Below are 17,312 nucleotides of genomic sequence, written 5' to 3' on the forward strand. Positions count from 1 at the left end.
GCTTCAGGAGCCGATTTCACAAAGGGCTTCTTCGCTGAATTTTTCTTATGTCGCCCTCCTTTCTCGTTGCTCGGGAGTTGGTGCCAATCTGTCATGACGTTGGCTTCAAATTCTTTTGACAGCCAAGCAAATGCAAACATTCGCTTGAAGTGGACCCAAGTGGCGGGTGCCTGTCCTTGCATTAACAGTGTCATCCACCATGTAAGCGCATTGTCTTTCAAGAAAGTGGCAGCTTTCCTGGCAGGCCTCTGTAAAATTCCCTCTTGCATAAGCTGTATCAAACTGCTGGAGGAAAGTGAGAGCCTTTGCCTTATCCTTGAAGCCGCTAAAAGTGCTAAACTTTACAACTGCACCACCTTCTTTGTAAGCTTCCGGCTTTTCCAGTGCCCCCAAATTGTCATAAGGAATGGTCTGCAACATGGGCATTGTAGTAGGAATCATCGGCACATCTTGGCCATTGACATTTTGAGTCATAGATGCCATATCTGGCTGCTGTCCAGAAAAACCTGCCATGCCAAACTGAACCTGGGGTACCCCAAACAGGCCCTGGTTCCTCTGAAAACCTCGCTGCATGTCGATGCATGGGGTTTGGCATCATGCCTTTCATACCCCCAAACAATGTTCTTGGCATGTACGGCTTGCTTCCGAGCGCATGACCAGCCGTACTCACGAACATAGATCCACCCCCAAAATACCAAGGATATACCATGGGCGGTGGAAAAACTTGATGCATCGCTTGGTAATCAGTTCCTTGTCCATTCAAGACAGCAGAGGGCGGACTGAATTGGCATAGCCTGTGGAATAGGCGTCCTAACCACATGTTCAGGACAAGAGGAACCTGTTTTGGAGCCCCTGACTGCGCAACATGCGAGTGTTCCCTATCCTGCTGAGACGCATGAAGTACTTGGGCTTGAGCCTCAACAAGCTATGTTCGCGGTGTAGGTTACCTATTTTGTTGTGGCACTAGTGACGCTTGCAAGAACTCCATAAACCTTGGGTTCTGCACCAGTTGCAAAAACATATTCACCGCGGCAACTAACCGAGTTCTGAACGCATCATCCTCAAGTTGCCCAATCATAAAGCCTTGTACTGAAGGAACATTCTGGCACAAAGTGATGACGTGGCTACCAACAGCAAAAACCCTAATTTCTGCCAAAAACCCTAAAAATCTTGCAAACCCTAATTTTTGCCAAAAACCTAATTTTGCAAAAACCCTAATTTCTCGAAACCCTAACCCTAACTGCTGGCTGAAACCCTACAGTGGCTGGAAACCCTAAAAGCAGGTGCTATTGCCACGTGGCAACAGTGTACGGAATTTCCGGAATTTGCGGAAGCTAAAAAAAAGAATGATGGGCGATGCAATTGCAACTTTGGCTACGCAAGGAATTGGAGAGAGAGAGAGAGAGAGAGAGAGAGAGAGAGAGTTGATTTGCTTTATTATTGGCTCTCTCTTGAGAGAGAGAGAGAGAGAGAGAGAGAGAGAGAGAGAGAGAGATTGCTTTTGAACTGGAAGCTTTTTGGGGCTCTGCTTTTGGGCACCCCTTGTAATCTTTATATACGCGGTGAGGGCCTCACTTCTCATAGCATCTGGACCCAGAGTTTGAGAGTGAAACCCTAACTGCTCTTTGTACTTTGACATTGATTTGATACATAAAGAAATACCGAAAGGGGCGCCAGTCTTTGGGGCAAATATCTCTAGGCACGGAACTCCGTGGGGCCAGTGCAAATCTATTGTGATCTGTGAATTGTTTTGAAGTGGTTATTTGGTGCTGTCGCGATTGATTCTTGACTTGGAGTGTCCAAGTCTGTTACAGTGGTATCAGAGCATGGCCAATTTCTCTTCTACGAGAAATCCGATCCCCAATCTTTTTTTTCCTCATGCAAGGATCAGTCGACTCCCTCTGCATCTGGAGATGCGGACAGGGATCACAGCGAAGATTCCGGCAGAGAGTATGGCCCGCCTCGGCCTACTCAGGAGGAGCAAATATAGATGAAGCGTCGTCAATTGATCGGCGATGCAACAAAGAAGATGCTCAGTTTTACCAAGGATCCGAAATTGGCAAAATATATGAGCGAGACTTCTTTTCAAGAAGTGCATGCGCAGTGGCAGAAAACCACTACACCACCCTTGAAACCCGCTCTAGAGAAACCTTCTGATTACAAACAATATTTAGAGAAGGAATTACAAGAGGTGGTTGATGCACGGATTGCTCAGCTTTTTGACGTGCAAAAGAAAGCCAAAAAGCACGGCAAAAAGCAAAAGAAAAGCACTAACTTCCCTGGTTATTAGGGTCGTCAGTCGACATTTGACAAGGCAAAGAAACAGAAGAAGCGTGATCAATTTGAAGGAGTACCTAGTTCTTCTTTTTCTTCTTCTTCTTCTTCTTCTTCTTCTTCTTCTTCTGGCAGTTCTTCTGGCTCTTCAGATTCGAGCGAAGTAGACAGAAAAGGTAAAAAGCGAAGCAAGAAACAAAGCTTCGGAAAGGGCAAGAAAAAGGCAAAGAAGGCTAAATCTCGCCCAGAGACTCACAGTTCTACTGAGAACTCGTCTATAGACAGCTCAGATTCCGATGACGAAAACTTTTATGCGAACAAGAAGAATTTTTATAAAGCCAACCAGTATGACTTTCTAGAAGATAAAAGCAAGCCGAGAGTTTAAGGAAGGTGGACACTCGATTAAATTTGATACTTTTTCAGGATACTCAGATGCTTCAAAGGCTTTGTCTTTTATACAACAGTTTGACATCGCTTTCGCGGGAGGACGCTACTCACAGCACTCCAAGATTCGGAGAGCTGCCTCTTCCTTTAAAGGGAATGCTCGCACTTGGTGGTTCACGCTTCTTCTAAACAAGACTGCGCCAGTTAAATGGCTGAAATTTAAGAAGCTTTTATTTCTTCTTGGTTGACGCAAGAGTATGAACGAGATATACGAGCTACTTGGAACCATCTTCGGATGACCAAGAAAGATACAATCAATGCTTACTGTGAAAGATTCTGGAGCTCTTTTCTACCCGCCTCTTCATTCAAGAAGATCTTCTTCAGAGAAGAGATTGAGCGGTTTACCTTGGGTCTACCTACAGAGATCCGAGATCACTGCTTGGAGCAGAAGTCAACTTCTATTCAGGAGATGATGAGTCATGCGAAGCATGGCTTTGCCATTCACTCTGGCAATCTGACCTACCCCACAAATGAGGCCATGACACAACGAGCCGAACAGATTTCTGGGAATGAAAGTAGAAAGAAAAAGAGCAACCCAAAGAAAAAGGATGCACGACCCAAGCTTACTCCTCAGGAGCGAGCTCAATTCATCAAGGAGGGGAAGTGCTTTGGATGTGGGGAACATGGACATATCTCCGCGAAGTGCCCTAAAAAAGCACAGAAAAAACAAAATGATAAGGACGACGACAGGCCTGAGAGGTCGAGAGCAGTTGAGGAACGTGGACGGAAAGGCAAGATGAAAACAGGATTGGTTCCAGATTGTGTGGGTACAACACCATGGACGAGAGTACAGAACTTTGCCAAGCTTGGGGCAAAGTGAAAGATCAAGAAGCCCTGATCTTCTTTGATGGAGGAGCCAAGGCAAACTTCATTTCACCGAAATTGGCGGCGCGGCTCGAGATCACTCCCGATCGGATGGGACCACTTGAGGAGGCAGTTCTAGCGGCACCCAGCAGGGACTTAGCCATTACACCTGTCATTGGCAAACTTCGGTTGCATTGTCAGAGGTATTTGGGGCATGAGGACTTCTTCATAATGCCTTTGGAGGGTTGTGATGTTCTCTTAGGGATTCCTTGGTACCACAAGAACAACGCCGCTGTCGATAAACAGACGAGAAAAGCGACTTTGACTACAGAAAAGGACAGAACAATTGTACTTGATATTAAACTAAAGGGCGAGTCTGTCCCTATTGTTTGTTTACTCGATATATATACCTAGATGAATCCAGGATAAGCCCAGATTCACCCTTGAAGGAAAGTGCAAGGTATAGACCCATGGTAGTCACCCACAAGACAATATAACCATTAGCTCCATCATGCATAGTATCGACCAAATACCACGACATCCCCACTAACGTCGTCAGTGCCCAACAGTGGGTGTAGAACTAGGTACTAACATATGCTCCCCAATGCAACACACACATGACAAGTTTGTTCTGGAGAGGTTTGTTTGAGAATATGGACACCACGCTCAAATTCTCTTCGTCATTTCATCCTTAAACAGATGGGCAGTCAGAAGAGGCAAATTCTACTGTCCTAGATATGCTGAAGTGCTATGTGTCAGAGCATAAAGGAAAGTGGGAGCAGTATTTGCCATTGGTGGAGTATGCATACAATAATACAGTGCATTCATCAACTGGCAAGGCACCCTTTGAGATAGTTGAAGGTGGCAAGAAAGTTCCTCCCATACTGCATACAAAGGACAAGATATTTGAAGCAGATAAGTATGTTCAGGACATGGATGAAATGTACAAGAAGGTCAAAGTGGCCTTAGAAAGGACTCAGGCAAAGCAAAAGAAAGCAGTTGATCGTCACCGTCGTGAAGTGGTATATTCACTTGGTGATTGGGTGCTTTTACGCTTTGAAAAGGCAAGGTTAAAGAAGATGAAGGGCAAGGAAAGACTGTTTCCAAAGCTCAACATGCGTTACTATGGGCCTTTTCAAGTATGCGACATAATCAGTGATGTTGCATATAGGCTGAAATTGCCTGACAGTTGGAAGATTCACAATGCGTTTCATGTGAGTCTTCTCAGACCCTATCTGGGTGATGTGCCAGAAGATATGCCAGCTGAAGATCAGCCAGAAGTCAAGGAACTTGACGAGATCTTGGTCCCTGAACAGATTTTGGCACACAAAGAAAGGAAAGTGAAAGGCAAGATTGCTAGGCGTTACTTGGTAAAGTTCAGAAACTATCCACCAATGGATGCTAAGTGGATGGAAGAAGGTGAACTTGCAGAGTCACCAACTGTGTTATCACTTTACCTTGAAGCCTTCGGTTTGCAACCTACCTTGACCCCTTGAGTTTCAAAGCTACATGGATTGTCAGTGTGACAATGGCTTCTGAAACAAATGATGTACAAGGTATTTAAAGTGAGCTCAAATCAAATACCTGTTACATGAATGTTAAAGCTATACAGATTGTCAATTTGGCAATTGCTCTTATGGAATGTCCAAAAGTTTGGTTAGTGCTATAGAAGTGAGTATTTCTTGTCAGTTTGTCAAGGATACAGTGATTGCTTCTATTAAAGAGTACATGTGTAACTGCATTCTTAAAATGTCGGTTTGGGTATGCTCGAAAGTGTTACGGGATCCAACGTGTACTATAAGACAGTGGCAAAATGTGCAGCTACCATTTTGTCATTGGAAAGTTAGTGACTCAAAGCAATGGCAGAGTGCGCAGCTACCACTATGTCATTGGGACAGGGTTCACACGCAAGCAATACATGAGTCGTGGTTGACAATGAGCATGTATGTGTCGTATATGTGTCGACAGGTGTTGAATACATTAGTGTTGACAGTAAGCATGTACGACATAGATGCAACCGAGGACGTTTGAGATTTCAAGAGGGGGGTATGTCACCAGCGTGTGACTACTATCTATCCTTTTTGTTGATTTCTTTCTTATTATCTATTTACTTTCACTTTTTGGAAACACCCCTCGGGAAATCTAACTGCCCTGCATTGCATAGCTAGTGTGGAACTGTCCAGAGGGAGTCCAGGCCTGAGGGCAAGAGAGCACTAAGGTTGGACAAGGACTATGGTTAGCCAAGTGGGGTCATTGACTAGCCAAAGTGGAATCCTTTGCTACAGTGGCTACATTTCAGTTCTGGATGTGGCCGCAGTGTACAAAGAGGGTCGGATGACCTAGAAAGATACAATGGCAGCATCTCCTAAAATTTAGGGAACTGCTATTTTGGGACCTGAAAATGTGTTGACGTCATTACCTCCGAAATGACAAGGGGAACATTTTCTTACTCTGCCGTGAAGTCAATTGGGCAACCGGTTGGGATATTTTTAGACGGCAACCCCGAAACGGGAAAATGCTTATAAATGTGCCAAGTGGCACCTTCTGGTGCACTTGCCTCATGCAACAAGAAGTGGCGCTGAATTTTAAGCTGGGAGAGGCTCATTTTCAGTTTTGTCACAGGTTAAGAGCTATGGAGTGCTTGCTTTCCCTCTTATGCACAGTGAGGTGCCAGGAGTGATGCCCTGCACGCTACGCACTGCCCTCTCTCTCCCCTTTGGCAGTATGTTATGCCCCTTTAGTGGGCTCTTCATTTGACCAATGTACAGTTGTGTGGGTTCATGCGCGATTGCCGAGGCAAGAGCCTCTTGCACAGGTACTGGATTAGCTAGCGGCTAATCCCCCCGCAGGTACAGGTGAATTCGGAGAGGTTTCACGCCAGAAATCTCGTCCGATTCAAAGGGCAAGTAGCCCTACAGGTGCGGGAGCTCGAGGACTTGCTACGGATGCGACCGGCACGCGAAACGGAGCCTGAAACAGTAAATTACAGCCTGCTGTGTATTTTTGCAGGTTTAGGGTTTTGGCCCTAAGCGGACCCTAATACCCCCAGGACGTTCGGGGACGCAAGGGGACCGCTGTACAGGTGATCTGGCGCATTTTCAGGGCTGAAAACAGAGAATTCAGCGTGCTACAGATTCTCGCCAGGTTTTGCAAAGTGCCCGTATGCGTCGGGAAAGTCATTTAATGCGTGGGAATATTGACTGTGAAGGGTTCTAGTACAGTTATGCTGCCGAAATCGGGCTGGAACAGTGGAAATTCAGCCGAGTTTGTGCGGGGCAGCTTGTAGGGAACCTCAGCGTTTATTCCCTCTTTTGAACAATAAAGAAATACCGAAAGGGACGCCTAAGTTAGGGGCCAATCTGGTGTCCGTCTACTCATACAGGTGCAATCTAGCAACCTGTATCCCTCTCCCCTTTGTTGTGTCTTGAAAGTTCAGGTAAAATAGACGACTAATAATGGGTGAAAGCTAAATCAAGGTTTAAAGTAAAGTCTACCGCCCTTTTTGGATTGAACAGGCCGGTTTCATTGAAGAGTGGATATCATTAGATCCGAATCGCGACGGGAGACGTCTACAAGACAAGCCTTTCGAACGACTTTTGGGTTATTTGAGTTTTTGGTGATACCTTTTGGCTTAACCAATGCTCCTGCGACATTTAACCGGATGATGGACAGGATTTTTCGACAATACAAGCTATTTGTTGGCAATTTCTTTGGCGACATCATTGTTTTCTCCAAGAATGAGGCAGAACACAGAGATCATCTGCTTCAAGTCTTTCAAGCATTACAAGATCACCAGTTAGTGATTAATGCAAAGAAAAGTGAATTTTTCCTACCAGAGATTCACTTTTTGGGACACATTGTGTCAGCAGCAGCAGGAGTGCAAATGGATCCGGCCAAGATAGAGACTATATGTGATTGGCCCGATTTGAAGAATGTCCATGAAGTTAGAAGCTTCTTGGGACTGTGTTCGTACTACAGGCGGTTCACACGAAAGTTTGCAAAGGTTGCTTCCCTTTTGCATATCTTGACACAGAAAAGAGTTCCTTTCTCGTGGAGATCCACAGAGGTGACTGCTTTTCAAACTTTCAAAGAGAAATTGACTACGGGACCAATTTTGACTTTGCCAAATTTGCAAAAGTCATTCGAAGTATATTGTGATGCTTGTGGTCGTAGTCTAGGTGCGGTCTTGATGCAAGAAGGCCATGTCATTGCGTACGAGCGCCGATTGTTCTCTAGGCCAGAGATGACAGCACAGATTTATGAGAAAGAGCTTTTGGCGGTTATCAGATTTTGCAGATATTTTCACACGCATACGGGATGGGGAGACACTAGCAAGATACTCCATTCGGGAAGGCTACTTGATGAGAAAGACTATGTTGTGCGTTACACAGCCGTTGAGGGAAAAGATTATGACCGAATGCCACTGTCCACCTTTTACGGGAGACCACGGCACCACCATGAAGGGGGTAGAGAGATACTTCTTTTGGCCGAGACTCAAAAAGAGTTTGTGCGCAGTTGCTTAGTATGCAAGAAGGTCAAGTTTGACAGGCATAAGGCACAGGGATTGTTACAGCCTTTACCCATACCCACCCGCCCCTGGGAAAGTATTGCAATGGATTTCATTTTTGATCTCCCGAAAACACAAAGTGGTCACGATGGTATCTGGACTGTTATTGACAGATTTAGCAAACACGCTCATTTCATTCCAGTGAAGAAAACAATCAAGCCGGATCACTTAGTGAGACTGTTTGTGGCCCAGATCTCCAGATTACATGGCATGCCTGAGACGATTGTCTCCGACAGAAACCCCAGATTTTACGAGTTTGTTTTGGAAGGCAATTTGGGAGAACATCGGCACGCGGTTGCAGTTCTCGTCATCGTTCCACCAGCAGACTGGTGGGCAATCTGAGATTGCAAATTCAGTGGTTCTAGATTTATTAAAGTCTTATATCAGAAGACTCAATGGGAAAAGTACTTACCTTTGGTGGAATTTGCCAACAATAACACGATACACTCTTCGACGGGGAAGACGCCATTTGAGATTGTTGAAGGTGCTGCAAAGGTTCCACCCTTTCTAAGCACAAAAGATAAGATCTTTGAAGCGGATAAATATACGCGAGATTTGGATACAGCTTTTACCAAGGTTTGCGAGACTTTGCAGAAGTCTCAAGAATGACAGAAAAAGGTAGCGGATCGCTATCGTCGCGACTTGGAATTGAAGGAGGATGATTGGGTGCTCTTACGTTTTGAGAAGGCACGCCTAAGAAAGAAAAAGGGAAAGGAGAGGCTTTTTCCAAAGCTTAGTATGCGATACTACGGACCTTTCCAAATCACTGAACAGATAAATGATGTCTCCTTCCGATTGAAACTGCCAGATACTTGGAGGATTCACAATGCATTCCATGTGAGTCTCTTGAAACCTTTTAAGGGTGATGTGTCTGATGATGGAGAGCCTGATGAGCAACCAGAAGTGGAAGAAAATGAGGAGATCCTTGTTCCTGAACAGATTTTGGCACATAAGGATACGAAGAATAAAGGTAAAGTCTGAAGGCGGTTCTTGGATAAGTTCAAGAACTATCCTGCATTGGATGCGAAGTGGATGGAGGAGGACCACCTAGCAGATACTCCTCAAATTGTGAAACTTTACCTCGATGCTTTTGGTTTAGCATAGTCTATTCCAAACGGAACCCATAATTCAGCTTGGCCGAAGATCTGGTGCACTGGGATGCATAAGAGGGGAGTCACTCCGTTCCTTTGTCAAAAGATGCCTTGATTTAGATACTAGAGTCACTGATGTCTCTTTGAGCTTCAGGGATACTGAAAGCTGACAATATTCTGTTGTATGACTTTAATGAAATGGAATTCCTGATAATGATACTAATTTGTTCTTGACTTTTTAAGTGCAGGAACTGATAGACGAAATGACTACAGCATTTTGGTATGATTGATCTCGAATAGACATGGTTGCAATAGGGGTTAGACAATCGAACATCGATGAGGTCCCGATTGGATCTAGATGCGATTGCTAGCTACATTGCCGATAAATCATGGTCTAAGATCCGAATGAATGTTGAATGTCATGTGATGTCCTGTGATGTCTAGTGATGTCCTGTGATGTCGAGTGATGTGACTGTCGAGTTAGTACATGTGCTAGATGTGTGTTCCTAGTACGTAGGTACTAACAGTCAGTGTCTGCCAAGATGGTTTATGGCTTCTGTCGGTTTTGCAAGCGTAATCGCGGTCGATTACAATGCTTTCAAGAGGGGGGTATGTCACAAAGTGATGACGTGGCTATCGACAACATAAACCCTAATTTCTGCCAGAAACTCTAAAAATCCTGCAAACCCTAATTTCTGCCAAAAACCCTAATTTTACAAAAACCCTAATTTCTCAAAACCCTAACCCTAACTGCTGGCTGAAACCCTACGGTGGCTGGAAATCTTAAAAGCAGGCGCTATTGCCACGTGCAGTGTACGGAATTTGCGGAAGTTGAAAAACAGCATGATGGGCAACGCAATTGCAGCTTTTGGCTACACAAGGAATTGGAGAGAGAGAGGGAGTTGATTTGCTTTATTAATGGCTCTCTCTCTTGAGAGAGAGATTGCTTTTGAAGTGGAAGCTTTTTGGGGCTCTGCTTTTGGGCATCCCTTGTAATCTTTATATACGCGGTGAGGGCCTCACTTCTCAGAGCATCTGGCGCAGAGTCTGAGAGTGAAACCCTAACCGCTCTTTGTACTTTGACATTGATTTAATACATAAAGAAATACCGAAGGGGCGCCAATCTTTGGGGCCAATATCTCTAGGCACGGAACTCCGCCGTGCCAGTGCAAATCTATTGTGATCTGTGAATTGTTTTGAAGTGGTTGTTTGGTGCTGTCGCGATTGATTCTTGACTTGGAGTGTCCAAATCTGTTACACATTCACATCAACAGGAGGTACAGACAGTCGTGGCCGTGAACTCGCCAATCTCGAACACCATTGGAATTTCTTGTTTGTCCTTCGAAGAGGAACCGTCTTCCATAATGCCCTTCCCTTCGTCGGTCATAGCGTAATCCCGCGTTTCTGTACTCTGTGTCGTTACACAAAACAACCAAGGCTCACTTCTTGAGCAAAAAGTAATTTATGTCCCAGCAATGGAACCTTGAAAGCGGTCCGTGGGGCGGTAGGCTTTGGCTTTCACTCGAAAGTCTTTACTTTAGACACACACACAGAGAACTTGCAAAGGTAACCTGCAACGGGGATTAACAATTAAAACACACACGGCTAGATAGCTAGAACGCTCCGAGTAAACGCCGACAACCTGTAGGCCCCAATATTGGCGTCCCTTTCGGTATTTCTTTATTCTTTAAGAGGGTAGCTTGCAAGAAGAGTCCTGGGATTCTTTACATGTATCCAGCTAGATACCACCTGGTCTGGAAAAATTTCGGTAGCATAACAACCCCAAAACGTGCCTAAAACCAATTCCCCTGCTGGAACTCACTTCCATTGACATAAACCCTCTGATTTCTGCCCAAAAACAGTAAATTCAGCACTCTATATTTACTGGTTTTTGACCTGTTTTCAGTCCTAAACAGTCCCTGAATTGTCCTCTTAACATTGGGGCACTGTTCCCAATGGTTCTGATATTTGTATGGCTGAAAAACAATCCAAATTCAACGCATAGTTAGCGTTGAAAACGCACATGTACAGTGAGGTTATCACCCACATCGGTGCCTGCTTTTGGAGCAGCAGTTAGCTACTCCTATTCCTGCTCAGAGAGGCTCTTGCCTCCGCAAAAACGTATAGACCTCACAGTTGCACATGAGTCAAATGAAGAGCCCTCTTGTGGGGCATCACATTACTGCACGTAGGGAAGAGAGAGAGCAGTGTGAGGTGTGCAGGACATGACGTCTTGCACCACATTGTACATGAGAGGGAAAGCTTGCAGCAATAGCTCTTTAACCCGTGACAAAATCTCTCAAATGAGCTCTCTCGGCTTAAAATTCAGCGCTACCTTCTTCTGCATGAGGAAAGTGCACCACAGTGTGCCACTTGGCACATTTATAAGCGATTTCCCGCTTTGGGCTTCTCGCTTAAAAATCTCCCGATTGGTTGCCCGATTGACTTTGCAGTAGAGTTCTAAAATGTTTCCCTTGTCATTCCGGAGGTAATGACGCTAACAGATTTCGTGGCCCAAAAGAGCAATTCCCTAAATTTTAGGAGATGCTTCCGTTGGGCTCCCACCGGTCTTCTTACCTTCTATCCCCACTGGGACCGCATCCAAAAATGCAATGTGGCCCAGCTGTTGGGTATTTTCCCTTGGTGATTCCACCTTGGCACTATGCCTTTATTGAGTTCACTTCCTAGTATCCACCAACTTGCTAAGTGCGACAAGGGGACCTACTTGATCTTGAACTGAGCCTAGACATCCTCTTACTACGAATTCCAGTGTCGACCAACTTCCCGTCTGCCGGTGAAACTACCGTTCACGTTGGCCATACAGTGTCGAACCATTTGCAACTTCAAAAAGAGGGTCTCAAAAATAAAACAAAAATCATTGGAAAGAAACCAACAACTAAAGTTAGCACTTGCCACATCCTCGAGACATAGTTAATAGTTGCCACATCCTCGTGACAGTAGGCCAATTTACTGAGGTTGGTATAATATATATAAGCAACCCTCAACCCCCATTGTATTGTACATCACTTATTCATTGCCAAGGTTGGTTGGTTCAAGAGACTCTCTCTCTCTCTCTCTCTCTCTCTCTCTCTCTCTCTCTCTCTCTCTCTCTCTCTCTCTCTCTCTCTCTCTCTCTCTCTCTCTCTCTCTCTCTCTCTACGCTTCCGCATCGTCGACTTTGAAATGGTATCAGAGCTACGTGCTCTTTGATCACGGGAGAGAAACGACGCAAAGAAGAGGAATTAGAGAGGAGCAGCATTATCGACGCTCCTCCCCCCCCCCTGCGTTTTTTGTAGCATCCTGAAACACAAGCCAGATCGGCATCTATTGATCATCCCTCGACACGTGTTGGTTGGGTCATCTTGGTCTCTCAACACGAGCGGTTTGAAATGCAGGCAGGCTGGCCGATCTTGGTCTCTCAACGCAGGAGCGGTTTGAAACGCACTGCTACAAAATACCTGTAATGGGCATCGGCTTTGCAAGGGGAGCGATTCACTGATGCTCTTGGCAACATGTCACGTGCACACTGCACTTGCACCACGTCGACAAGCTTCTGCCACTCATAGTTAGCATAGGACCTAGCCTGGCACTTGGTGAGGCTCCAGCATGACGAGCATGTCCAGGCAAGTCATGGTTGCATACCCTCACTTGCAACAGTTATGTCACTTAAGCATATAGGCATATGAACAATCACTTAAGTCCATGACATTTATTAAAAGTAGGTAGGGCAAATGGCTAAAAGACCTATAAAAGAAGCCCTTTGTGCACTAGTAGAAGGCAGAGGAGCAGTGACAGCCTCTCCAGAAGCACCAGCATTTTGGCACCAGCTAGGGCAGCGTTTTCAGCATTCAGCCCAATCCTCGTCGCGATTGCAGTCCTCGTCCCAATACCCTCAGCGTTTTCAGTTTTCAGCCCATAGGCTCTTCAGCGATTTCAGTTTTCAACCCATCGCCGTCCCTAACGATAGCAGATCAGCCCACATCCTCGTTGTCGTCATCGTCGTTGCAGTACCAAGCATCTACAACAATACCCATTAGTACCTCAGCAGCACCGCAATACAAGTACCCCTCGTAGTCGTCGTCGTCGTCGTCGCAGTACCCCGGCATCTAGCACCCCAGGCGTTTTGGCTTGAAGATCCCACTTAGACAATGCAAAAAAATAAGTAGGATCTCTAAGCCATCCTCGCTATCCTCTCATTTTCATTATCGACTTGTATGAGCAACCTCTTAAGTTATTGAGTTAGTACTCTTGGGTGTCTCTCTCTCTCTCTCTCTCTCTCTCTCTCTCTCTCTCTCTCTCTCTCTCTCTCTCAGTGTTTTGTCTCTGTGCAGTATAGGGCGCGGCGACCAGGTTTGAGGCAAGAGTGGGCATCAAGCTAATAAATGTGCCACCTCAACTAAAAAAGGGACACTTGGACCAAAAACAGGTTAATTGACTAACAAAAGTCCAAGACAATAAAGATAGACGACACTGAACTAAAATACATATACAAGGCCAATCTTACCATACAACTACATGACCGAAAGCTTCATTCATGTACTATATAAAAGTCTCAGACGATCTTCCTTAAAAATAGCTAATCACCCAAACATAAGTTGCCCTAGGAATTTGTTAAAATCTTGTTAGAGTTATACATCCTCCAAAGTTACATGGCAATAATAAGGAATAGAAGAGTTTATTTAGCTTTACAAAAACTCAAATCCACTCTCTTGTGCACAGACTTAACCTTCTAACCAAACATCCATGCGTTTTCCCAATAAATTCATTAAATCGGTGATGTTACATAAGTTTCAACCTACCTATCGAAAAAAAATTGCATTTTGCACTGATAAAATGACACAAAAGTATATATTGTTCCTTTAGTCTGAACTACAAAAGGTTGTTGGTTTTAATGAAAAGTCGCAACTCTTCCCGTTGATAACATTACAAGAAAGAAAGATAAATTTCATCATCTAAGGAGAACTTGCAACGTGAATCTGCAGACAAGCAATGTAGCAATCGAAACATAACAACAAAGAAGAGTTCAAACATCTCACAATGAATGTTAAACATCTGAAACACATAACCAAAAACACTAGAACATCCTTCTGAGATTAGCCCTAACAATGATACCTCCTCTTACCTGTAGCCTTGAAAATCCTTGGATTGCCATTAGCATTAGTGAATACAAACATCTCATTGGTTCCCTGCATAAATGTTGAATCACTAGCTGGAAAAGCTTTAAAGTAAGCAATTCAAGAAATCCAAACACAAAAAACTTGCCAGATACTTCCGTTTAGTTGTTGGCTTCAAAGGTGTTGTCAAAAGCCCGCCAAAGGTAGCTCCACGAACATCTCCCACAACCTGGATTCCATTCAAAGTAAGTGCAATCCTGGTCAACTAAGCTGGAAACAAAGATGTCATTAATGGTGCAATACATCTAAACTTGACAAACTCATACAACATGCCAACCATGAAAACATAGAATAATTTGAATCTAAGTGCGCACTTTAAAAGAACAAATCCTCAAAGAAATATTCAAATATTCGATAATTGCAACAACACCTTCATAGCACCCCGTCCTTCTCAAAAAGGGTTCTTAATGACTGGCACAGCTGCAGAAAATAAAAATGTACACTATCTGCGTACCTCACAGCATGCAACCAGAAAGTTAAGATAGCAGTAGAAAATATCATACCAACAAAAAGGGGTCAGGAAGAGCAGCACTCTTCCGGTACAATGTCCGTAGTGAAATTCCATGTTTCGCTGTGCTGCCCTTCATATACAATGTAAAAAGATATGAGCGGATCATACTCAACTTCAGATGAAAGAGGAAATTCTTGGACCCACCATAAATACCTTGCAGCACAACTGGAATTAAAATTATAAAAATCCCAAGTTTACGAAGCACTAACCAAGATGTAGTCGAGAAGCTTTGTTATAGATGGTAGTTATAAAAGTTGGTGTTTGAAGAAAAATACCTGTAGAGTAAAATCCAATGCCTGTCCTTGACAATAATTGGCATTGCTGAATATAGCAACGCCCTGAAACTTTCGGACAAAAGCAAAGAGTCTTCAGACATTGGGGGAAGCCTTGGAGATGCACTTGTGGCTGCTTGATGTGATGCTGCTTGCAATCTGCTTTTGAAGGAATTCGAAACAACCTCGCTTACTTCTAAAGGGTGCACTCGTCTTTCTGAGCCTTCACTGCCAAACCCCATGATTTTGTTGTTACCGGCATCATCGTTTGCCTTATTGTGACCCAGTGACCCTGCACTGCCATCTTGCTCTGTGTCTGACTCCTCAGCGCTATCACTACCCCTCCTTGAGCTGTTATCGGAACTTGACAAGAGAGATAAAAGAAATGCAGTCAACGATGTTGTATCTGGTCCATATTCATCTTCTATACCTCCAGGAGTCTCAATGCTGGTTCCTGAGCGTTGCTGAAACTCTCGAAAGCCCTCTTCGACTGAGGTACTCTCTTGCGACTGATAGCACACACAACACACACACACACACACACACAGTCACATCAGTAAGTACTTTTCCATTTGGAAAGGTGATCTCTTTCAATTAATAGTACACAATTACACATACACACAGTCACAAAGTCACATCGGTAAGTACTCTTCAATTCCATGCTCCTTCAGCCTCCACATGAATTGCCCAAAACACAACAAAATAAGTGGACTGCAACTATAAGATAGTGGCAGAGTTGGAATAAACTCCAGGAAATTCTGATAAAAAAATAATCAAACAAGGGCAACAACACAACAAGATAAGTGGATTGCAACTAATAAGATAGTGGCACAGTTGGAATAAACTCCAGAAAATTCTGATTAAAAAATAATCAAACAAGTGCAACAATTTGCATGTTCCACCATACAAATAATATATGCGGATGCTTAACTCTCTCTCAAAAGGCTTGCTTGCAAGCAATAACCAATCAAACAAGTGCACAACGTGCATGTTATGTTGTATAGATAGCTCTGCATATTCTTAGCTAGTGCAACAAAATGCAAATTATGGCCCAAACAGCATCAGCAGATGTTAAGCTATATGGATCAACTCTGCCAGAACAATCTGCAAGTGAGTAATTTACCCTGGACGGAGATGGATATGTGTACAGATGTTTGAGAGGAAATTCCAGAGACTGAGAGAGGTAATGCCCCACTTTATTCGCCAGCTTGCCTTTCCACCCCATGATAGCTGTAGATCTACCTCAGAGCTATGGTTCTGCGAAACGTCATCCTTGAAGATGTGAGCTCAAGCTCTTACACAGCCACCTGTGCAAGCCGTCGCTTGGTCTTGATATAGAAATTGCCGCAAGCAGTGAGAGATCGGATGAAATGAAGTTCAGGTTGGTAAGGAGCATCTGCTGTGTTCTGCCGCACTGCTGGTGATCATAAGAGGGCGCGCGCGCACACACACATACACACACAAGTTGCGCACAGAAACGGCTCAACATCCATAGCTCACTCTCGTAGGACCTGCTAGGGTTTTCGCCATCGCCGCTCGCATGGAACAGTATCCTGGACACTTAAAATGCACTAATGCAGAAGAGGCCAAAAATGGTCGATCAGATTCTATGGTGGTTAAACCTGTCCTAGAATGACAATGCAAAGGTTTTCTTTTTCTAAGGCATACATGGCATGACCATTTGACTTACTGCTGAATATAGTTTTACTAAGGCTAGGTAGGAGACATGAATGCTTGATTGCGCTTTCTCATGCAAGGTACCACTTACAATAGCCGCATATGATAATCCTCTCATATTTTCAGCATATGAACAATGCCAAGCTTGTTGCAAAGGGCATTTGGAATGTTGTGTGTCGTTATAATGTAAGACCGGGTTTATGATATAGGTTCTATGGATGATGGTCTGTTGGAATTAGGGTTGCAAAGAAACGCACACGGCTTGGAAAAGACGAAGGAAGTTGAAGGCACACAATAGAGAGTGTATTACTTAGTGTGCAATGGAAAGATAGATAGCCCTAGAGTGATGGGCGTATATATAATGCACGGGGGAAAACCTCCTAAAGAGGGGAAAAATGCCCCAGCAGTCCTAGTGTGTTCACACACATCACTACCACATGTATATGGTAACAAATCCCCCCTTGAGTGATGCAGTGAACTAGAGATGACACATGAGTA

The 17,312-nt window shown here is 44.3% G+C and overlaps 1 protein-coding gene across 1 annotated transcript in view; it reads right to left on the reverse strand.

Moving 5' to 3' along the window:
• LOC147431040 (uncharacterized) overlaps positions 1 to 16,746 on the reverse strand; it is a 30,755-nt gene extending 14,009 nt beyond the window's left edge. The window contains exons 1-5 of the mRNA XM_086493613.1: positions 16,261 to 16,746; positions 15,141 to 15,646; positions 14,858 to 14,930; positions 14,443 to 14,523; positions 14,303 to 14,366 (exon numbers count right to left, since the gene is read on the reverse strand). Of these exons, the coding sequence (XP_086349739.1) occupies positions 14,303 to 14,366; positions 14,443 to 14,523; positions 14,858 to 14,930; positions 15,141 to 15,646; positions 16,261 to 16,362 (826 nt within the window). The 5' untranslated portion in view covers positions 16,363 to 16,746. The remainder of the gene's footprint in view (positions 1 to 14,302; positions 14,367 to 14,442; positions 14,524 to 14,857; positions 14,931 to 15,140; positions 15,647 to 16,260) is intronic.
• Positions 16,747 to 17,312: the final 566 nt, after the last annotated feature.

Source organism: Adiantum capillus-veneris, chromosome 21, assembly GCF_014529385.1.
Source record: "Adiantum capillus-veneris isolate H3 chromosome 21, ASM1452938v2, whole genome shotgun sequence".
NCBI lineage: Eukaryota > Viridiplantae > Streptophyta > Polypodiopsida > Polypodiales > Pteridaceae > Adiantum > Adiantum capillus-veneris.